The sequence below is a fragment of the Peromyscus eremicus genome, chromosome 7 (assembly GCF_949786415.1).
Source record: "Peromyscus eremicus chromosome 7, PerEre_H2_v1, whole genome shotgun sequence".
NCBI lineage: Eukaryota > Metazoa > Chordata > Mammalia > Rodentia > Cricetidae > Peromyscus > Peromyscus eremicus.
In genome coordinates this window covers 57,211,836-57,234,764 of record NC_081422.1, presented here as the reverse complement: position 1 = coordinate 57,234,764, position 22,929 = coordinate 57,211,836, and the positions used below count along the sequence as shown (strand labels likewise).

The following is a 22,929-nucleotide window of genomic DNA, read 5'->3' as shown; positions in this document are numbered from 1 at the left end:
CAGTACTTTGGTGGGGGATGCCAGACATGTGGCCCAGCTGGGAAATGACAGTGACTCATCTAGGGGAAGATGGCATCTGGCATCCCATGTTTCTTCATGAGTCTGTCTGGATTCTCTGACTTATGGCCTCCAGGTCACCCTAGATTTATGGGGCCACTGGGCTTCCATGACATAGCCTCAGGGTGTCTCTACCTGGGTGGCATTAACTGCAGGGACAGTTCCAGAGAATGTCTAGGGCTCTGGCTTTTGACTGGGGGCAGTTCTGTCACCTAGGTGGCACCTGGCAATATCTGGAGACATTTGGGCAGAGGTAGGATGTTACTGCAGAGGGTCAAAGTAGTGTTCCTCCCGTGGAACCCTATGTAGGAAGAGTACCCTAGGACCTCCCACAAGTAGACATTGACTGTTTAAAATTTCCTCCAAGGCCTTGGAGCCTTAGATTTGAGTCTATTCTCCATTTGGAGGTAGGGATCCCTTCTAGAAGTTTTCTTGTGCAGTTTGAGTCCCTGGTTGTCAGGGAGTTCACCACCCACTAGAGCTATTCCAGTTCCTGGTGGGTGACCTTTGCATTCATTCCCAAATGTCAATGAAACCATCAACTTTAAACTCTGGTCTAACATTTGATCATGAATCCATAGCTACCCTTCCTGATAGTCATTTTTGGAATGTTCTGTCTACTTTCTGCAAACTAGGATTTCTGGCTGTGTGGGGTTTTTCCTGTGGCCTTAGTCTTCTGTCCTTTACCTGGGACTGTGGGACTCTGTGAATGTCCAGTGATGTCTTGGGGGCGTGTCTGTGCAATGGGCTTAGATCCTGTTTTCTGTTGTTTTCACAGCTCAAACTCTGGTTTCCAAAGCGAAGTAGGAGATGAGGAGTGGGGCTTTTCTTCTGCTATCAGAATACTCCATAGGGCTAAGAACCTTTCTTTCTCACGGAACTGAACAGGCCCAGGGAGCTTGGGGCTCCGTTAGCATATATTCAGATGGCAGCTTTCGCAGTTCATTTGTGCCCACTTTGGGAGGAGGAGTCTGGGTGTGACGTGATGGCTGATATTGATAGACAACTGGACAGATGTAGAATCACCTAGAAGATAAATCTCTGGGTGTATCTGTGAAGGTGTTTCTAGATTGAGTGAACTGAGCTGAGAAGGCATGCCCTAAATCATTCCATGGGCTGGGGTCCTGGGCTGAACGAAAAGAAGGAAGCAAGCTGAGCACCAGCCACCGCGTCTTCCCTGCCACAATGGGCTGTGGTTTTGAAGTGTGAGCAAAGTTCTCCTCCCTCCCTCGCTCAGTAGTTGTTTCTGTCAGGTATTATGTTTTTAGCATAAGAAAAGCAACAACTACACTGAGCTTTCCCAGAAACAGACTCACTGTGGTTCAGGACTTAGACTCAAGCTGAGAGGCTGAGCCCACTGCCTCGATGTCCAGAGCAGCCTGGCTGACCCTGAGGACCTGGTGACCCAGTCCCTATAGCAAGCTGGCTGACTCTGAGAGCAGAGGCACTGGGTTCCTGGGACAGGATGGCTGTTGTCAGTCATGACGTCAGCAGCCTGGCTCTGGAATACGCTGTGCTCTAAAATAGTAACCCAGTGTCTGGGCCAGGGCCTTGTACCCTACCACCGTGCCATTCTTTTATATTTGGAAGGGGTTTTTGTTTTGTTTGTTTAATTTGAGAGTCTCAGATTCATATGTAATGATCTTCTCTTTAAATATCTGATGGGTGATTGACATGTAAGAATAAGACCCAGGCAGTCAGAGGTGATCGAAGACATGGGGTTCCCTCTGAATGGGGGGAAGAAACTTGGGGAGCATATGTAGATGCTCCACAGAGCAGTCTCGACTTTGACTCACTAAAGAACAAGCTGGGGGGTCTAGGTTCCTGGCTTTCCCTGCCCACCTCCTCCCCTCCCTCCATTAGCTGGGGCACCGACTGGTCCTGCAAGTACTGACCATGCACCGGGCCTTTGCTAGGGCTCAGTCCAAGCTCCCCGAGTCTTCAAGACACATCTCGGCCTCCCCTTCTCTTTGGGGCCCCTGGTTCTCGGACATATATAGACACAGGACTAGAGAGAGGGGCATGAACTCACGAGTTCAGAGGCTTTCTCCCCAACCAGGGCTAACTGCTGTCACCTGAAATGGTACCTTAACTTTTACCCACAGTGCCTGACAACACAGGATGATACGCTTTGGTGTTGACACTAGATGTACATGCCTGGCATAGACACATAGTCTTAATAGGGCCTCCTGGCGTGGCCCCCTAGGGTTGCACATGGTTTCCTGGGAGACAGCTCTAGTTCTCTTCATCCCACTTTCAAAGCCAAGGACTGCTGTTTTGATGGTTTGTAGGTTGATTTTGGGTGGGAAGAGTCATTTCTGATTCTCTTTGGTACTTTGGCTGCATTTTAATCAATGCTCCCTGCATTGCATGAAGTTGTATCTTCTTGCTGTGCTCAGTTTCCCCCACGGCCCTTTCTGTGGTGGGTTAATGCATGTGAGTATGCAGGAGTGCATGCCCATGCAAATGCCTGTGCATTTGGAGGTCAGAGCAGAATATCAGATGCCTTCCTCTGTCACTGTTGACCTTACTGCCTTGAGACAGCGGTCTCTCAAAGAACTGGAAGCCTATCACTTTGGCTAGGAATGCTGGCCAGTGAGCTCTCATGACCCCCCCCCCCATCTCTCTCTCCCAATGCTGGAGTTATGGGCATATGCAGCTGTGCCTGGCTTTTAAAATGGTGCTGGGTATTTAATCAGATCCTCATTCTTGCCCTGTCCCCAGAGACAGTACAGTAGGGACAGTACTGAGCAGGGACTGGCTGCTTGATCTCACACAAATGTAAGCTCCTGCCTCCTGGTGGCCCATCTCTACCTCTGCTCCTCCGGTATCCCAGCAATAAGAAGTCACTAAAAAGACCAGTGGACCCAGCCCCCTAAATCAGGATCACTGTCAAAACTCCCAGACCTCACAGGTCTCTTTTGAGCATGAAAAGAGTTGCAGGGACCCCTGGGGGAAGTTTACAGTGCTGTGCATCTGGCCAGCAGCTGCTGGGATGATGGGACAACCATAGTCACATCTTGCTGCATTCACCGCAGTGGACTTGATACTGTGCATATGCAGCCTGGAAAAATCAGCATGAGCCACCTTTCCAAACATCTGCCTGCTGCTTGGCATGCATGAGCTCCTCTCTTCAACCTGGGATCTCTAGCTCCGAGCTCCGGGGAGCCCCTCTTGGAGCAGCTGCTGGCGGCTGAGGAAAGAGCTCGCACAGTCCTCGTTCACAGCACTTTAGCCCCCACTCACCTAACCTTGGAGTGAATCCTTTCTTTACCTGCAGGATGGGAACCAGGAGTCCTGCCCTGCCCACATCACAGAAGGGTTCAGAGGATGTAGGGGGATGACAGAGGGATGTGGAATCATTGTGAGCCTGCAGACCTTCTCTGGAAAATGATATAGTGCTAGCCTGGACAGTGTATACACACACACACACACACACACACACACACACCAACACACACACACACACACACCAACACACACACATCAATACACACACACCAACACACACACACACACCAACACACACACACACACACCAACACACACACACACACCAACACACACACACACTAACACACACTAACACACATACCAACACACACACACCAACACACACACATACACACACATACACACACACATACACACACACATACACACACACATACACACACACACACACACATACACACACACACAAAACCAAGACTCCTGTCTGAAGCATAGCTGGCAGAGCATGCACTGATACACTCTCGGGGCTGGCATGCTTCCCTGGAACTCCCAGGACTTGATAATCCATTAATGTTTCCCCAAACACTGACTTTGTCCCTCTGTGAGGTTCCATGGCTCCTAACACCACATGCTGTTAGTGACACCCGTACCCTTTCCTCTGTGGGCAAGGCACACCTGGGACGGTTAGACTCCAATGCAGAGTCTGAACAGAGATGGGTTTTGCAAGCCACCTGCTGGAGCTGCAACCTACAGACACCCTCCCAACATGGACACAGCCCTGCCCCAGCTTGCACAGGTCACCTCAGACACCGATGCTATCAAGTTCTATCTGTGGGCTTTGTCATGTGACCTGACTGCATAGGTTTCTGTGGACTGAGTGAGACCTTGGGCCCTGGGAGGTCTGCCCCCCACTTCCACTCTGCTTCTTGCCTGTGGGCCGGTGGGTGTGTGTTTAACATGTGTAGTGAGCTGGCTTCTGAAGCAGGCAGAAAACAATAGAGTAAGTTGAAGACAATTTCCCCATTCCAGTCTAGGAGGCAAAGAGACATTGAGAAAGACAGAGAGAACCATAAAAGGTACGGATGACCAACAGACCTGGATGAGTGAGAAGAGAGGGAGTGGGGAGGGAGGAGGAGAGGGTCCCGTACCTCTACCACATGTGAGGAAAAGCCCGTCTGTGACATCTCCAGCCCAAAAGAGGTTTCGTTCTTGTTAGTGCCTAAAACAGGAAAGAGAAGATCTCAGCTCTGGGCATCACTGGTTAGTCCACGGGTCCTGGTTCCTGAGGCATCTTGGGAACTGGGGCTCTTTTCTGAGGGGACCCTGAGGCGAGGCCTGTGCTGCCTCATTGTCCCCCTGTTATTGGGTATTGACCATCAGAGTGCACGCATGCGTGCGCGCGTGCGCGCGCCTGTGTGTGTGTGTGTGTGTGTGTGTGTGTGTGTGTGTGTGTACACACGCCTGTGTGCACCTGCAGAGTTACTCAGTTCTGCAAAGAGCCTGGGATAAGCCACACTGCAGAACATGTGCACTACAAATGACTGTTAAAATGTACATGCAGTGGGGGGTGGGGGAATCAAACAAAAAACGTGTGCAGTTCATGTATGTTTTGGAAAAGACGTGTTATTCCCTCTGCTCATTCCCTTTGGTCACAGGATCTGGTTGCTGGTTCCTAAACATTAACGGAGGCTTGTCACCACTGTGGAGTCACACCAGAAAGGCCATGTGTGTGGAAAGCCCACTCCACAGAGGGGCCCTTGAAAAGGCCATCAAAACCGCATTCTCATCACTGAAGGTGGCCATTCACGGGGAGACCGCTGGTTTGACTCGGGGAGTTCCAGGGCTGTGTCAAAGCCCAAGCTTGGGAGAGTCATCACGGTCTCTTTGCTCATGTCTGTTGTGTCATTTCAACACATTGCCGGCTTCCCAAACTCTGGGACACTCATTACCTCTTATTTCTTTCCACACCCTCCACCCCTGCTTCCCAGATGCCGAGAGCCTCATGTGAGAACGGTACATCCCAGAAATACATGTCAAGAATGAGATCTCTGCGAATGGGATTCTTTGCAGAGCTCTCCCACATGCTGCTCTCCTGGGGAATTAAATCGTCTTCTTGGTTTTTGAAACAGGGTTTGTTCTAGCCCAGGCTCACTATGTAGCTGAGGGTGACCTGATTCTGCATCCCCTGCCACCACCTCCTGAGTACTGGGGTCACAGGCAAGCACTCCATGCCTGGTTTTATGCATTACTGGAGATGGAAGCCAGGGCTTCAGCATGCTAGGTAAGTGCTCTCCCAACTGAGCTACGTTCCCAGCCTCAAACTATGGTTTTTGACTTTCACAAAAGTGGTAGAGTGTGAACCTGTAGGTTCTGGGAAAACATGTAGGGCCTGTCTCAGGAAATGGAGCCAGACCTGCTGGGTTCAAACTGGAGTTACCAGATAAAATATAGAGTAGCCAGTGAAATCTGAACTTAGGGAAGCAATATATAATTTTTCAGTGTATGTCTGTCATAAGCACTTCTATTATATGTTTGCTAAGTCCAGCAACCCTAGTTCAAACGTACCCTCCCTCTGAAATGTCCTCAGTAGTCAAACAACAGAGTCCCACAAAATACTCAGCCCAGTTAGATTCTACACAGAGTGGTGCCCAGCAGTCGGCAGTTTGGGCCAGACAATGGTCTTTTGCTAAGCCACTGTGTTCTGTGAAATTAGAGTCCTTTTACGGAGGTGTAAGCCCATGAGCCGGTCACCTTCCAAGCTGAAGATCCTGTCCCCGAGGGCATCGACAATGTCCTTCAGGGCCGCCTCATCTGTGACGTTGAAGAAGTGCTTGTCATCAGGGTCGCTGGCGATGTATTTGATTTCATTTAGAAAAGTTTCTGGATTGATCCCTCTGCGGTTGTAGTAGCCCAAGACCTGCCAGGGAACAGGGGCAGGGACGACAAACCAGGACATAGTACTGACTTCTTTCTCCACACGCCCACAACCCCGAACCCCAAGGACCTGGAGGTGGGCTACACCCATGAGTCTTTCTCATGGTGCCACTGGCATTTTGAAACAGATATTCTTTGGGGCTCCCAGGCAAGATCCTTAAGATTATCTGGGGTTCTGGAATCTGGGAGGATTGGGGGTCCTTTCTATTTTTTGAAACTCCCTGGAAAAAGAATCTCATACATTTCTGCGTACACGTAGAAACAAAAGTAGCCCCGGCTGGCTCAGAACTTGCCATGCAGCCAAGGGTGACCTTGAATTTCTCTCCTCCTGCCTCTACTTCCCACGTGCTGGGACTGCAAGTGTGAACCACCACATCTCTGATTTTATACATTGCTAGTGATGGAACCTAGGGCCTCCTGCACACTCAACTTGCTCCTCAGAGGAGGATGCAGCTTGCTGTGCCTTTGCTAGGGAGGCAGCTCCTGGGAATCCCTGGGGGTTTGAGGGTAGAGCTCTGAGCAGGGGCAGGACTTACAGCCACAGCATATCTGGTCACATTGTCCTTCTCGCTTTGCCGAATCACCTTCTCGAGGTCTGGGCTGTCATGGGATTCCCCATCCGTGATGACAATCATGACTTTCTTGGCCCCTTTCCTTCCACCCTTCTGGAAAGCCTCTGAGCTGGAACCAGATGTGGGGAGGGGGGGTTGGAGGGAGGGGGTAGCTGAGTCTCTGTGGGGCATCCATTTGACCTGCCATTCCTCCATCAAGAAGCAGAGTCACACCTTTGGTTAGGGCCTGGCCTTTGGTAACTTGCTTGTATAATGGAATGTATTGGAAGTCACATTCTGGGACCCATTGGCTAGGTCCTAGGCAGTCTCCCAGTTCCTCCTGGGTCGCTTGTGAACTCCCCAATGCCATGATATTAGGACCCAGTAGGCAAAGGAGTTAGCTTTGAAGAACTGCAGGAAGACTGCAGCTGGATTCAGGGAGCTGTGTCTACTGATGGTTGGAACACCCTTTATGGGCAAACATCCTTGAAGCTGCAGTCGGGTTGTTCCCAATATTCCAGAAACTAAGGTTCAGGTCATCGATCCACACATGTGCACCACTGAAGGGCCCCCATCATAATACCACTTGCATGGTGGTTTTGACACCTATCCCCCTTCTGTGAGGCTCATGGGAAGAAATACCCTAAAAGGGAGATCTGATCTGAGGGGGTTTGAATAAGAATGGCCCCCATAGGTTCATATATTTTGAGTGTTTAGAGAATGGCACTATTGGAAAGGATTAGGAGGTGTGACCTTGTTAGAGAAAGTATGTCACTGGTGTGGGCTTTGAGATTCCAAAAGCCCAAGCCAGTGGCTCTCTCTTCCTGCTGCCTATAGATCCAGATGTAGAACTCTCAACTACTTCTCCAGCACTATGTCTGCCTGGGTGCCACCATGCTCCCCCGCCATGATGATAATGGACTAAACCTCTGAAACTGTAAGACAGCCTCAATTAAATGCTTTCCTTAATAAGAGTTGCTGTGGTCCCGGTGTCTCATCACAGCCCTAGAACACTGATTAAGATGTGATCCATCCCAAATATAAACACTTAAAAATACCCACAAAGCAGAACCCACAGGGCTGCTCCCAGTGTTACAGCCCACTTTGGCCTCTCTCTGGGGTGCTCACTTTGCTAAGTAAACCTCCATTTAAACTATGCATGTCTCTTGATCAAATTCTCTCCTTCAAGAAAACGAGAGTCAAGAGACCACTGTAAGAATGTTGGAAAACCAAGCCAGATGGCCACAGCTGGGTACTTAGATCACCAGTCTGTGCTCTTGTGGATGGCAACATGAATGTGCTGTCTTACATTTCTAGCCTCGGTGAACTTTCAGGTGACAACCATTCTAGCTGACACCAGATCATAACCAGGGAGAGGACCCAAGAGAGGACCCAAGCAACTAAGCCCAGTCCACCGTCAGAACGTTGAGGAATTAACAAGTCACTGTTTGAAAGCACCAAATGGTGGGGACACAACAGAAATAGCCAAAAGAGTGTCTGAGATTTATGTGTATATATATATATATATATAAATATATATATATATACACACATATATATGCACATATAGACACATACACAGTTTTTTTTTTTTTACCGTGCAAATTCAATGCCAAATGCTGTGCGGGTCTCTGTTCCTCCTCTCTGCTCAATGTGGCTGGCGGCTTCCACCACGTCTTTTACAGATCTGTAGTCGTTGAGGTGGAACTCATGGACGGCATCTTCTCCGTACTGAACTATTCCGACCTGCAAACCAAAGCAGAGGGCAGCAGAACGCTGAAGCTCAGACCTCCATTTGTGAGGGTCCCTTCTCCAGGGAGTCCTTCCCAGAGGAAGCCACGGGCCAAGGGAGACAGGCTGTTCTGGAATGGACAGATGGCTTGATGGGACAAATTGGAGGCACAGAGAGGGAAGCCCATCAGGTTGAATATCTTCCTTAAGAAGAAGGAGAATGAACACAGACTAGAAGTCTAAACCATCAGGAGCCGGGGCTGGGGAGAGCTCCAGCTGGTAAAGTGCTCTCTGTGCGAGGAGCGTTCGGATCCTCAGCACCCGTTTAAAAGCTGTGTGTGGTGGTATCTGCAGGGCAGAAACTGGTGGATCCTTAGAGCTCTCTGGCCAGTCAGCCCAGCCAGACCAGTAAGCTTCAGATTCAATGAGACACCCCGCCTCAAAAGATGCAGAGAACAATTGAGGAAGACACCCAGCATCAGCCTCTAGCTTCCGCACACACATGTACACATATTTGCGTGCATATATGTACATATGCACATGAACACTGCAATACACCCCTGCACCCCAGGCCACACTTTCAACCCCAACTCAAATCCCCACTCCCCAGAATTTATCAGGAGCAGTGTGTGAGTTTATCAGAATTTACTAAGACCATAGGATTGTTGACCAAACTGTATAGCAAAGAATCCCTGAAACTTGGATAAGAAGGGGTTTGACGTTTTCAAGGTGGATAATGCTTCAGCACTACTAATAGATTCAAAATAAACACCAGGCCATAGAGACTGGTTTCAGGGACTTGGTGATAATGCTGCTGTTGAATGGGCTCATAAGTTTACTGGGTCCAAGAACCCTTTGAATGCTGGGTACTTACCCCAGTGCACCAAAGACTGTCTTTGGGTCAGGGGGAGGGGGGAGGCTTGTCACTGCAAGACTTGGCTCCCTTTTATCAACCCTACTAGTTAGAAGGTTTCTTAAAAAAACCTTTGTGTGTGCTGTGTGTAGGGTGCGTGTGTGTGTGTGTGTGTGTGTGTGTGTGTGTGTTGTGTATGGGTGTGTGGTATATGTGTGTGGAGTACATGCATGTGTATTTGTGTTTGTGTGTGGGGTATGTGCGTGCATATGTGTGTGTGTGTGTGTGTGTGTGTGTATGTGTGTGTGTTGTGTATGGGTGTGTGGTATATGTGTGTGGAGTACATGCACGTGTATTTGTGTTTGTGTGTGGGGTATGTGCGTGTGTGTGTGTGTGTGTGTGTGTGTGTGTGTGTGTGTGTTGTGTATGGGTGTGTGGTATATGTGTGTGGAGTACATGCACGTGTATTTGTGTTTGTGTGTGGTGTGTGTGTATGTGTGTGTGTGTGTGTGTGTTGTGTATGGGTGTGTGGTATATGTGTGTGGAGTACATGCACGTGTATTTGTGTTTGTGTGTGGGGTATGTGCGTGTGTGTGTGTGTGTGTGTGTGTGATATTGGGGAGACTGGAGAAAACTCAGGTATCACCATCATGAATGCCATCCACCTCCTTTGACACAGTTTATCTCATTGACTTGGAGCTCACCAATTAGGCCAGACTGACTGGCCTCTACCCTCCCGGCACTGGGATTACAAACACACACCACCATGCCTGGCATTCTGGCATGGATTCTTTCTGGATGCCGGGTCACTTCTCTGGCACAGAAAGAATTTCTTAGAGCTGGCACCTGCTACTTGGTCACTTTGGTCTCCTGGCCTCACCCAGCCAGAATACTAGGAAATAACTGTAGCCCTTATCCACCAGGGTCTCACGGGTGCGCTGGCAGCGAGGGTCTCCTCCAAGTCATTTCTCCCAGGGTTCAAATGCCTGACTCTTCCCAGCCTCCACATGCCTGCTGTCACTCAGCCTTTCTGCCCACCCTTTCTATGCCTCCCCCGACTTCCCTGACTTCTGACTCTCTAGCTGGTCATCTTCACAGGTGAAGTCAACCCCTGGATGAATTCTTGGTGTGCCCACCAGAAACGGGCACCCGCGGCAGCAGGTCCCAGGGCTGGCTGGCCCTACCAGTTCCTACCCTTCCATGGGAAGATGCTGCCCTGCGCTGTAGCCCCTCAGGGCATGGCTTCTTGGGGATCTTGCTCAGCAGAGGCAGGCCCTGAGTCACTCACCTGGATCTGGCCAGGGCCAATGTAGAACTTTTTCAGGATATTGATGAGGAAGTGTTGGACCTCCACCCAAGGGTAGATGCTGTTGGAGCCATCCAGGACAATGACGATGTCCATGTAGGTCTGGCACCCTGGAAACAGGGATACAGTCAGGGCCATCAAGGAATGAGTGTCCATAAATCTCCAACATTCTTACTCAAAGAAACCTTTCTTTTGTGTGTGTTGGTGTATGTGTATGCACGCGTGCGTGCGTGCGTGCGTGCGTCCGTGTGTGTGTGTGTGTGTGTGTGTGTGTATAGAAGTCAGAGGTTAGTCTCAAGTCTCATTTCTCAGGAGCCATCTACCTTATTTCTTTTTTTTACAGGATCTCGTCTGTAGAATACCTTTCTTATTTTTATTATTGTGAGCTAGTTGGGCTGGTAGTAAGCCCCAGGCGTCTGTCCTGTCCTGTCCAGTGCTGGGATTATGAGTATACTTTGCCATGTCTGGCTTTCTACATGGGTGCTGGAGATCAAGACCTCATGCTCACATGGTAAGCACTTCTCCAGCTGAGCTATGTCCCCACTCCCAAGTCCCTCATGTTCTGAATGATCTTTAGAGACCAGTGGAAGAATGATTGCTGGCGTCTGTCATCCCCTGCATGGAGAGCTGACCTCAGGCTAGGCATTCATTTGAGCCACATAAGCAAGGCAGCTAGAATGTCCTGGTTCCTAATCACTACCCAGTGGGCTGTTTGGACAGAGCTGCAGTTGAACCTGATCCTTTGCTCCCCATCAGAGACTGACGGCTGTCAACTGATCAGTGCTTCCCTGGCCCTGCCCGAATCAGGACCTTAGGACCATTTCCTTTACTGCCGTGGGCGGGTAGAGTCTTCCACTAATGGGTTTCATGTTTTACAAAGGAGTCCTCAAGGAAAGGCTTGGAATATGCACCCTGGCATCAGCCTGTAGCTCTTGGCCTTGCTGCTCACTGGCTGTGTGGCCTGAGGGCAGTCACTCACAGTTTTCCGTGCTGAAAGAACGGCGTAATAACTAAGAGTTGCCATTAAGGGTTAACGGGAAGACACGTCTGAAGGCAAGAGCTCAATAAGTCTTAGCTGATCCTATTTTTACTCCCCCCCCTTTTTTTTTAAAGACAAGATATTATGTACTGCAGGCTGGCCTGGAACCAGCTAAAGAGGATGACCCTGAACTCTGGAGATCCTCTTGCCCCTACTTTCCCAGTGCTGGGATTACAGATTGTGACGCTGTGCTCAGTCTTGCCTCCTCTCTCTCCTCACCCCTCCCCTCCCCTCCCCTCCGCAGATGTCAGCCTGAGGTGTCCTTCCTTCTCAACAGCCGTCCACATGGTGTTTTGAAATAGTCTCTCACTGAGACATGAGATTTATTATTTTGATTCTCCTTTAATTTCATTGTTTTTAAAAAGACACCTTGTGCAGAGGAGGCTGGAGAGATGCTCAGTGCTTAAAAGCACTTTTTGCTGTTTGCAGAGGATTCAGGTTCAGTTCTAAGTACCCACATACTAGCTTACACCATCTGTAACTCCAATTCCAGGGGATTCAACGCCATCTTCTGGCCTCTGTGGGCACCAGGCGTGCATGTGGTACACATACCTGCATGCAGGCCAAAGATTCATACATATAGAATAAAAACAAGTAAACCTTGCTGGGTGTGGTGGCACAAGCCTTTAATCCCAGCACTTGGGAGGCAGAGGCAGGTGGATATCTATGGGTTCAAGGCCAACCTGGTCTACAGAGTGAGTTCTAGGACAGCCAGGGGTATGTAGAGAGACCTTGTCTCAAAAAACCAAAACCAAAACTAAAACCAACCAACCAAACTCAAACAAACAAACAAACAAATAAGCAAAATCACTCGATCAATCAATTGATTAATTTAATAAATAAATTAAACAAATAGACCTTGGGAAGAACCTGTTTATGAATCTGTGGGCTTTGGGTGTGTGCATATGTGTGTGTGTGTGTGCACATATATGGGTGTGTGTCGACATTAGGTGTCTTTCTCAATCTCTCCCCACCATATCTTTTGAGGCAGGGCCTCTCACTGAACTGGAAGCTCTCTGATTTTGCTAGACTGACTTGGCCAGTCAGCCCCAGGGAGCCTCTTGTCTCTGCCTCCCCAGTGCTGGGGTGACAGGCACATGCCACCAAGTTCAGCTTTTGATGTGGATGCTGAGGATGGACCTCAGGTCTTCATGTTACCATAGCAAGCACTCTGCTGGCTGAGCCATCTCCCCAGCCTTATTTAGGTCTGTAGTTCTTAAACATGGCAGACCCCTCCTCAGCCTTCCCCAAGCCCCCCTTAGTTAGAAACTACATGAAGGGTACCTTGGCATCTGTGTTTGCCATGTCCTAGGGGATTGATGCCTGGGCCAGGGCAGGAGGGCTCCACTGCAGCCAGCAGCAGCCAGCAACGTCAGGGCTGTGATGCCCCACCCCCCCTGAGGAAATCCTTGGTGCCCTGACCTTCCTATGTGCCCTGGAGCTGCCTGGGACACCGTGTGAATGGACCCCATGCCTCCCCACCCCACAGCTGACAGCTGACTAGACAATGTTTCCCCTTTCCCCTCCTCCAGCGGCGGGTGTTGAGGGGAGGCTGCCTGAGCCAGAGGTGCTAATCCCCTCGCCCTCCATAAACAGGCAACAGCTGCTTGTTGAGGGTGTTTAGCCCAGAGGAAATGGTGAGGCTCAGAGCCAAGGAGTCTAGGCTTCTAGCTCCCCAAGTTTGCTTGGGAGGGAGGGGGAGGTTTCGTGTCCACGAGGCTCTGGGCAAGCTGCCCCGGAGCACTGACTTGGTGTAACCATCACCCAGGTTATTTCTGTTCTCCTTGGCTCTCCGCTGCAGGATGTCAAGGAACATCATTCACACTCTAGTCTAAATGAGTGACGCCCCAGCCTGGGCTGTTATACATGGTGGCCTGGCAACCTCCTCCGTGCTCAAGATTCTACAGGAAGCTTCCTTGGATGCCAAGATGGTTTTCATAAATTTAGCTGATTTGTTACCAACTGTCACACTGTGGCGCGTGGGGGGGGGGGGCAGGCAGGCAGCCTGGGATGAGGACCATACAGGGGCCCAGCTAGAAGACTCCTCTGCCCAGCCAGGAGAAGTGACTCCTCTCAGATCATGTAGAGGTCTGAAGCAGTCACAGAGCCCACGTGCTGCTCTGTAGGTACAAGGTAGCCATAGCAAAGCCCATGCCTCCTCCCTGGACTGCCCAGGTGCATCCGGAGCCTTCTGGTTTGAAGGTACTCACTCTGGAGTGCTGGAGCCACTGTCTTGGAGAACCGGAAGTTGGAGTTGACCCGGGAGCACATGCCGGTGGTGTAGTAGGAGCTTCCACACTCATGAGACCAGAGAGGGCTGCAGGCCTGTGAAGGAGCACAGCACAGAGCCCCGTCATAGGACTTCCGGCAGGGCCCAGCCTCAACCTCCAGAACCCAGGACAGATGTCTTCATGAGTACTGGCATTCCTAGCATGAGAGGTCTCCGAGTCTCACTGACATCTCTCTTGCTGCAGTGCCCTTGACTTCAGGTATAATGGGGAACATGGGAACCTGGATCCCTGTCCCATTCTCCATCCTGTAATCTGGGGTAGTGGCTCTTCCTCCTTCTGCTTGTCCATATACTCCACAGGGTCTGAGGAAGCCTTTCATCTGCAGGAGTGGACCTTCCAAGAGCCGCTAGGCTGGCTCTCGTCCACAAAGGCCTTCACTGTACAAATTCCGGGGCTGGGCCCAGCGACACTTTACCAGGAGAAGAAGAAAGAGAATGCTTCTGCTCTGTGGAATATGCTGCCCAAACCACTGTGTCAGGCTCTTGGCCAAGGAAGGGCCAAAGATGAGTTTCTCAGGAGGGTAAGGCCACTGAGAAGGGGAGCCCAGCTCCTGTGCCATTCCCCAGGTATGGGCACAAAAGGGTTCAATCCTTTTACCTTCCTGGACTATCTACTGGAACGAAGGGATAGTCACCCGTGCAGGAAGACCCACACCCATGCAGGGTCTGCCCTGTGGGTCTGTAGGGATGGGCCATCTGGAGGGTGGAAGGGACATGCATGCAAGGGTGTGCAGAAGCATGGGTGAGGGTGTGCTTGGCTGGGCCTCTCCACACTCTGTGCAGTGGGTCTGTGCAGGGGGGAATGCTGGGAACAGCAGTGGGACTGATGATCTTACCAGGAAGCTGTTGTCCTTGGGGTTGGTGGCAAGGCTCAGGCCGAGACGCATGTTGTCCTTCCGCTCAGACACGTTGGACAGAGTGACCCTGCCTGGAGCAGAGGAGAGATGCTTAGCCTACACCCACTGTGGCAGGGCCTCTGCCCAGAGCCTGCTGTATCAGGTCACTCAGGGTGAGCCCATGGTCCTCGCTCGCCTGGAGGGCAGGACAGGTCTTCCCTAGATGTATCCTTTTTCCTTCCTCACTTTCTGGGAGATGAGCACACTGAAGCTCATAGAGTCCTAGTGACTACACAAGGCCACACAGCAAGCCTGCAGCACAGCCTTCACCTCCTTGTCCAGAGCTCTGCCTTCTCTAGCCAGCTAACTGCACCCCGGACATACCACAGTGCCCGCAGAGGTGGCTTCCTCTGTACAGGGATCCACCCAGCAACACTTACCATCTCAGGTTCAGTTATCCAACACCCTTCTTAATACCCATCTGTCCACCTGCCATGGGCTGAGGGTCCCTCACAGGGAGCAGCCCCCTGCAGCTGGTGACCTCAGCCAGCTGTGGTGGGGATAGGTGGTTCTGTGGCAGTACAGAAACCACAGGACAAGGACACAATGAAAGTTCTCTAGATCATCCTTTCAGGATGCTGAAGGGATAGAAAAGAGCTTGGAATCCCCAGAAGCAAAGTGTGTGTGCACATGTATGTATACGTGCGCCTGTGAGCTTGTGCATGTGTGTGGGAGTGTGTGCACACATACTTAGGAGACCAGGAATGGGAGAGGCTGGATCGTGTCAGTCCTAAGCTGCTGTAGGGAGACCCGTGTCCCCTGCTGGGGGCTTTGAGAGTCTGCACTGCGCTGTGTTGGAGACTACTGTGTGAGGAGTGGCCTGCCTTCCAGAGTACGGGGCAGCAGGCTGGGGACAGGCCAGGGCCAGAACAACAGAGGTGACTGTGACAGCTGTACCGCAGCACAGACTGGCCTGGGGAGGAGGCGGAGCAGCTGTCCGGTCCTTTGTTCCCTCCTGCTTCTCTCGGGTGTTTGTGGTTTTTTTGGATAGGGTCTTGTATAGCCCAGGCTGGCCTAGAATTCAATGTGTAGCCAAGGATGGCCCTGCACCTCTGGTCCTTCTGTCTGTCTCACAAAGGCTAGGATTACAAATGCACCACCCGCTGTTAGATGCTGGGGATGGAAGGGCTTTGTGCACACGATTCAATCACTCTGCAGACAGCCATGTTCCCTGCCGGCTGCTCAGTGCTCTTTAGAGTGTAGAGCAGATCTAGAGTAGATTCCAGGGGCCATCAAGTCTACCTCTTTCCACCTGAGGTAGAAAGTGTCATAGCTGAGGCGCAGAGACAGACAGAAGCTTCCCCAGGACACACATTGGAACTGACAGCCGGGAGGGGAAGCCCCCTGCGGCCTGCTTTGGTAGCCTGTGCCTCGGGAAGGGGATGATGGGAGTACTTAAGCCACCAACCAGACTCCCTTCTGCTGTGTTTTCACAGCAGCTCAGGCCCCAGAAGTGCTCGGGTTTGAATTCTTCACCCAGGTGGTTCCTGGGAGCCTCCAGCATCGTGTGACAGACAACTGGTGACTCCGGGAATCCAACTCCTTTGGGCTTTCTCTTGGATGGTGGCCTTTCCCTCCATCTGTTTATCTCTAGAACTACAGCCAACTCCTCTTGTGGGCCGACTGCCCTCCTTCTTGGATCCTCATGTGAGTTTCTAGGGCAGGGGCACCCTGTTGGAGAAGGAGAAAAAGGCCCGGGAAGGCCAATCTTCTAGGAAAAGCCCTAGAATTGTGGCTTTGTGGCCCATGTAAGATTTTTGAGCAGAACAAGGTCAACCACTATCTGTCTGTCCTTTGGGACAAGACGGAAGTGTTTAGTGGAGTGGTGTGTGTGTGTGTGTGTGTGTGTGTGTGTGTGTGTGTGTGTATGTGTCTGTCCAGTGTCTCCCCAGCTCTGGCAGAGGACAAGCCTCCATCTGGGCATGGCAGTCATGCCGAATAACTTGGAATCCTAGTAAGCATACTGCTTACTAGCCAGGTGGTCCTGGGCATGTCCTCTTGTCTCCTCATTCTGTCACTTTCTCATCTGTTGGATGGTCCAGTCTCACTCTGTGGGGTGGGAATTGAGTGAGCAGAAATGCCCAGCAGGGTGTGGCCAGGCCTAGCCCCTGGTGCACGCTGCGGATGACACACAGACACAGACCTAGCTGCCGAGACTCCTGTTTCAAGATCAGAAACATGAGCACATTCGTTCTGCAGAGACTGAAAGCCCTGAGCACATGGGCGGTGGATGAATTAGGAAGATGGACAGAGTGGGACACTGGAGGCCTGTGTCCTGAACAGCGGTTGCAGGGAGGCCATAAATCCGGGTCAGCCCCTGTAGAAGGGCGAGCTACGTGACTGAGCGAAAGATGCCTCATCTCTTAGGCCTCGGGTTCTTCCTCTGCTTCTCTGTCTCCATCTCCCTAATTCCGTGTGTGTGTGTGTGTGTGTGTGTGTGTGTGTGTGTGTGTGTGTGAAGGTCAAAGCACAGCCTTGGGTGTCTTCCCTCCGGTACTGCCTATCTTTCTGTTTGAGACAGGTCTTTCACTGGCTTGGAACTCACCAAATATGCTAGGCTGGCTAGCCAGAGCTCCAAGAATATGCCTATCCCAGCACCCCATCACTGGGACTGCAAACGACACTACTATGCCTGACTTTTCTTTACATGTAGGTTTTGAACTCAGGCCCTCATGCTTCCGGGCAGATGCTTTTCTGATCGAGCTGTCTCCTCAGCCTAGCTTCCTCATTGGCAGTGTGAGCAGAGCGATGCCCCTCACAGGACAGCTAGAGACAGGTGGCTGTAAATGTAGACATTTGTCAGAGTCTGCTCTGAGAGGAGCCCTGTGACTATAAACACGGGGGTGTGCCAGACCCTGCTCTGTACCCGAGTGGCAGTCAAGAAGAGGCCAGTGGCTACTTACCCAGGTTGAGCTTGGTGCAGTTGCCCTGGGTTACCGGGCACTTGTACACGTCTCCTGTCTTCTGATGGCCATTAGTTTCCAGTGGGGCACCCACAACCAACCTGTGAAGGCAAAGAAGAGGGGCCAAGTGGTTGGGGGAGGCACCCCTTCCCTCAGAGTCTGGCCTTGGTGGTGGTAGGGAAGGTGGGACAGTGTGGAGGACTTCCCTCATGAGGGAAGCTGGGCTTACAGTACCAGCTGGGGGGACTGGTGCCAGGTCTGGGGATACAGAGGTGAAGACCTGCAGCATCCATAGGAGGGCGGTGCATGAGAGAAGCCGAGGGGGTGATGGTGGTTGCAGCGCAGAGGAGCCGCAGGAGCCTCATTCCATCTCATGAGGAAGTCCTTTGGCTTGCTCAGTGTGGGTGAGGGGTGTTGCTCAGGGGTCATTAAGTCTGCTTTAGGTGGTCAAGGCAGCCAGAGGATGAAGGGCCAAGGGAAGCCACCTGCCTATGCCTGTGCCTGTCTGCTGTTATGTGGAGGAAGGCCCTTTGCAGATGGAAATAAGGCAAAGCTCCAGCTTGAGATATTCTTGAATGATCCTTGTGGGCTATGGCCAATGAAGGTGCTTTATGAGGGACACACAGAGAAGAGACACAGGGGAGAAGACGCTAGGCCTTCAAAGACGCTATTGCCACAAGCTGGGGGACATTGGTGCCCCTGGCATCTAGAAGGATCAAGGAAAAAGTCTGCCCCAGAGCCAGGAGAGAGGCAGACCTGCCTCCATGTCTGTGGGAAAACCTGTTTCTGCTGTGTAAGCCACCTCGTTTGTGAGTCTCGGCATCCTTCCACCCCACAGGAAGAGCACACAAACTTCACACAGTCCCAGGGACGTGAGCCACACACAAAGCAGAGAGGCAAAGTTTGTGACTGTTGGAATAGCATCCCCTGTGGTTGGTGAATTCCACCCAGACATGGTGGCTCTAAGGGCATCTAGGTGTGCATTCTTGGCCTGCATGTCTCATTCCCAACCTCCAGGGGGCAGTATTATCCCAGGAGGCCACAGGAACCTGTGACCTGAGGTGAAGGCTAGATGGCCACCTGCCTGCCACCTGTTAGTGTGTGGCATTCTAGTACCTGGAGCCCTCTGGGCCTTGGGCATCTGTACAACTCTCTGCTCAAAGGTTTGTGGCTAATAGTAAACTAAGAATGGTGACCTCTGAGCTGGGCAGATGGCCCGATCGGTAAAGCAATTACTGTGCAAGGATGAGGACCCAAGTTCGAGTCCCAGGACCTACATTTAAAAAGTCAGGCATGGGGCTGGAGAGATGGTTCAGTGGTTAAGAGCACTGACTGCTCTTCCAGAGGTCCTGAGTTCAATTCCCAGCAACCACATGGTGGCTCACAACCATCTGTAATGAGATCTGGTGCCTTCTGGCCTGCAAGGACACATACAGACAGAACACTGTACACATAATAAATAAATAAATCTTAAAGAAAAAAAAAGTCAGGCATGGGCTGAGCGGTGGTGGCGTACGCCTTTAATCCCAGCACTTGGGAGGCAGAGCCAGACAGATCTCTGTGAGTTCGAGGCCAGCCTGGTCTACAGAGCCAGATCCAGGACAGCACCAAAGCCACACAGAGAAATCCTGTATCAGAGGGAGGAAAAAAAGTCAGTCATGGCAGTGTATTCTTGTACCCTCAGCACTGCGGTGGGGTGATTGAGATGAGTGGATCTCAGGGCCTCAGTCAGTCTAGCCTAATTGGCACGGTCCAGGCTGTCTCCAAAAAACAATGTGGATGGTGCCTGGAAACAGCACCAGGGTTGATCTCTGGCCTCTACACATATGCACAGTGCTTGAGTACCCATACATAGGAGTGCACACACACACACACACACACACACACACACACACACACACACACACACCCCAACCCTTCCTGGGGAGAGTGTGTTGTTGTCATGGATGGGTACCCCAGCTCACTACAGGGAAGGTGCCAGACCCCAAGAGCTGCAGAACAGAATGGGATGGAGGAGACAGGCAGGAGCTCTCCTAACCCCCAGCTGCCCGCCACACTGCCTCTGGGGCTCTGACTACACAGGACAGCAGCGGCTCCTCGTGGCCACACGGTCCACGTCCAGGCTGTCAGAAAAGGATGCCAGGCTGAAAGGGGATTGACAGAGCTTCGTTAGAAATGAAATGTCTGTGAAATAAGAGTCGAGGTTTGTCCCCAGGGAGCCAGATAATGACAGCCTCTAAATATAGCCCCTTATTAGGTGTGCCTGTGTCTGACGGCAGGGGTTAATTGGGCCTATAAAATCTCTTTGTCTAGACAACTCTTGGCTACTTAATTCTGGGACAGATTGCGTAGGCAATGCTGGCCCGTTCCTCAGAGGGAGGAGGGTGAGGCTTTCAGATGAGTGCTGGAACTCCACGAAGCACTCGCTGTAGCACGTTCTAGATCAGAATGACCACTGCCATCTTCTAGGACATCCCTCTCCACGTGTCTAGAACTCACTCCCATTCTGCCCTGGGTGGGCTCCTCCCTGCACTTCCCACTTCCAAGTGGAACACTGAGGTCCAGGACTACATGGAGGGTCCTGGTAGTAGATGGAGATTTAGTTGAGAATCCCAGAACCGAGTCTCCATCCTGTTACCAGCTTACTGCTTGAGAGAAATTTAACCAGCCAAACCTCAGTTTTCCTAGCTGTGAAATGGGGCTAACCCTTGCCACACTGCCAACCTTTCACTGTCTCACCAATGCCAAGAGACACTGAGATATAGAAGGGGACTGTGTCTGGGTAAGCCACACATAAAGATTAGTGGCCACCAGCAGTTGGTCATGTGTCCTGGCTGTGGCGAAGATGGAGCAAAATGTCAGTCAATTCTTAAGTCCTCATGAACAAATCTGCAGCAAGACTGGCTTTATGCTTCTCAAAGAACAAGAGTGATCCCTATGTCCCATCTCCATTCTCCCTGAACTCATATCTCTGGGGGTTCTTGGCACTTTCTGGGGAGCAGGGCAGGCTTTACTGTCCCCATAATACAGATGCAGAAATGGAGGCCTTGAGAGGGAAGCTGACTGGGCACTCCGTTTGTGGCAGGATTGGGACTGGAGGGCTCATGGCATAGCTACCTCTGTGGTGCTCCAAATGTCTCTCCAGAGAGGGAGACTGGCTGCCTCCTCTCCCTCTGGAGTCTGGGCATGACGTGTGCCTGGTGGGGTTGAGGTTTGGAGGGAATGGTTCAGGCTTGCTTTGAGGGGCTAACTGCTGAAGCTTTGGGGGGAAGGTCCACGTCATCGCCGAGAGCAGCCAAATTGCTTCTGGGGTCTGGCAGCCCCGCCACCCCCTGTGGCCTCCCTTTTATATAGCTATGTGCAGCCTCAGAGCCGGAGGGGCCCTTTGGGCTGGATATTCAATATCTTCTGGTACGGGCATCAGGACAGCACGGGAAACCAAAAGGTTGTGGCAAACGTGGGCCGTCCGTGGCTGAGGGCTGTGCGTCACCAGCTGTGGCGGGCTCCCGGCATTCTTCCTAGGGAAGGGATGGCGGGAGTGTGTTGGCTGGAGGGGAGCTGGCATCCCCCGTTGTAGCTGTAAGCCTGTAGAAGCCCCTTCCTCTGGTGGCTGCCCATAAGGAGGGGAGAAATCCAAGGGAGAACTCCACCTGTGGACAGCGTGGGCTCCTGGGCTCCCGGCAGGATGTGTGTGTGTGTGTGTGTGTGTGTGTGTGTGTGTGTGTGTGTGTGTGTGTGGCCCGCAGCCCTCCCTCCTGACATCCCACCTCATAGCCTGTACTGCGAGACTCCACAGGATGCATCCGTCCTCACATCCATTTAGCTCCGGCTGTAGATGTAGCTTATTTGTCAGAGCGCTTGCCTTGTAAGCAGGAGACCTGATCGTGATCCCTAGAAACCCTCAAACACACCCCACCCTCACCCCGTCAGAAAGAAAGGTGTGGTGGTGTGTGTTTGTTACCCCAGTACTTGGGAGGCAGACAGGGGGGCTTGGGGCTCACTGGTCAGCCCACCCTAGCCTGTTTGGCAAGCTCCAGGCCAGTGAGAGACCCTGCCTTAAAGAAAACAAGCCGGATGGCAGCTGAGGAACCAAAGCCGAGGTTGTCCTCTGGCTTTCACATGCATGAGCACCTGCATGCATGCGTGTGTGCACACCCTCCACCACATTACCATGCTATGAGAAACTTGGCATTGAGGAGCAGATTCCTGTTCCCAGCTCAGGTGGTGGATATCGTTAACGTCATATACATTATTTCTTTTTTTTTAAATTACGTGTGTGTGTGTGTGTGTGTGTGTGTGTGTGTGTGTGTGTGTGTCACAGCATATGTGTGGACCTCAGAGGACAGCTTGCAGACTTGGTTTTCTCCTTTTATCATTCTTACCTACTGAGCTACCTCATCTGCCCTCTTCTGTTGTTTGACTGAACACCTGGAACTGTCCCCCAGCTAGCCTCAGGAGAACAGAAATTCTTTTGTTTTACGTATGTCCTACTTACAACAGCCACACACACACACACACACACACACCCCGCCCCGCAGAGGGAACCCTGCACTCCAGGTGTCTCTGGGTACCTGGTAACGGGTGTTAAGACCAGAAGAGCTGGAGGAAAACTTCCCTGCAGTCTTGGAGGAGGCATCCAGAACCCAGAGCAAGGACAGACTGGATGCCAGATACAAGGACAGGGGACAAACTGGATGCCTGGTACAAGGACAGGCAGAGACAAAGCTATATTGGGACCCAGTGTCCTGCCTCTGGGCTTCACTCAAGGCGAGGAGGGTAGAAAGCTGGCAGGAGGGCCAGCCTCTAAACTCAGCCAGGTCTTTTATTGCCTGTGTCTGCCAAGGCAGGTGTGAGCAGCTCAGCTCCCACACAGATGGTGGAAACCAGAGCCCGTGAGCACTAGTGACTGTTGGATGTCCAGGGAGTCAGAGGAGAAATTCCAACAGAGGGGCCAGCCTCTGCAGGGGATCCCGAGTCCAGGGCTGGTAGGAACTGCTCGAGAAGGGCAGACTGTAGGCTCAGTTCCCTCCCTGACCGTGGTAGCACCTCTCAGCAATGCTTGCACCTCATATCCCAGGAACCTCAAAGATGACCCAGTCGGCTGTAATGAGTCATGTGTACGCAATGTACAGACA

At 51.6% G+C, this 22,929-nt stretch overlaps 1 protein-coding gene across 1 annotated transcript in view; it reads right to left on the bottom strand.

Annotated features, from left to right (window-relative positions):
* Positions 1-22,929, bottom strand: part of Itga11 (integrin subunit alpha 11) — a 148,140-nt gene that overhangs the window by 32,136 nt on the left and 93,075 nt on the right. Inside the window, exons 4-11 of the mRNA XM_059269045.1 lie at positions 17,795-17,895; positions 14,832-14,923; positions 13,916-14,030; positions 10,649-10,776; positions 8,374-8,522; positions 6,762-6,906; positions 6,043-6,208; positions 4,440-4,510 (exon numbers count right to left, since the gene is read on the bottom strand). Of these exons, the coding sequence (XP_059125028.1) occupies positions 4,440-4,510; positions 6,043-6,208; positions 6,762-6,906; positions 8,374-8,522; positions 10,649-10,776; positions 13,916-14,030; positions 14,832-14,923; positions 17,795-17,895 (967 nt within the window). The remainder of the gene's footprint in view (positions 1-4,439; positions 4,511-6,042; positions 6,209-6,761; positions 6,907-8,373; positions 8,523-10,648; positions 10,777-13,915; positions 14,031-14,831; positions 14,924-17,794; positions 17,896-22,929) is intronic.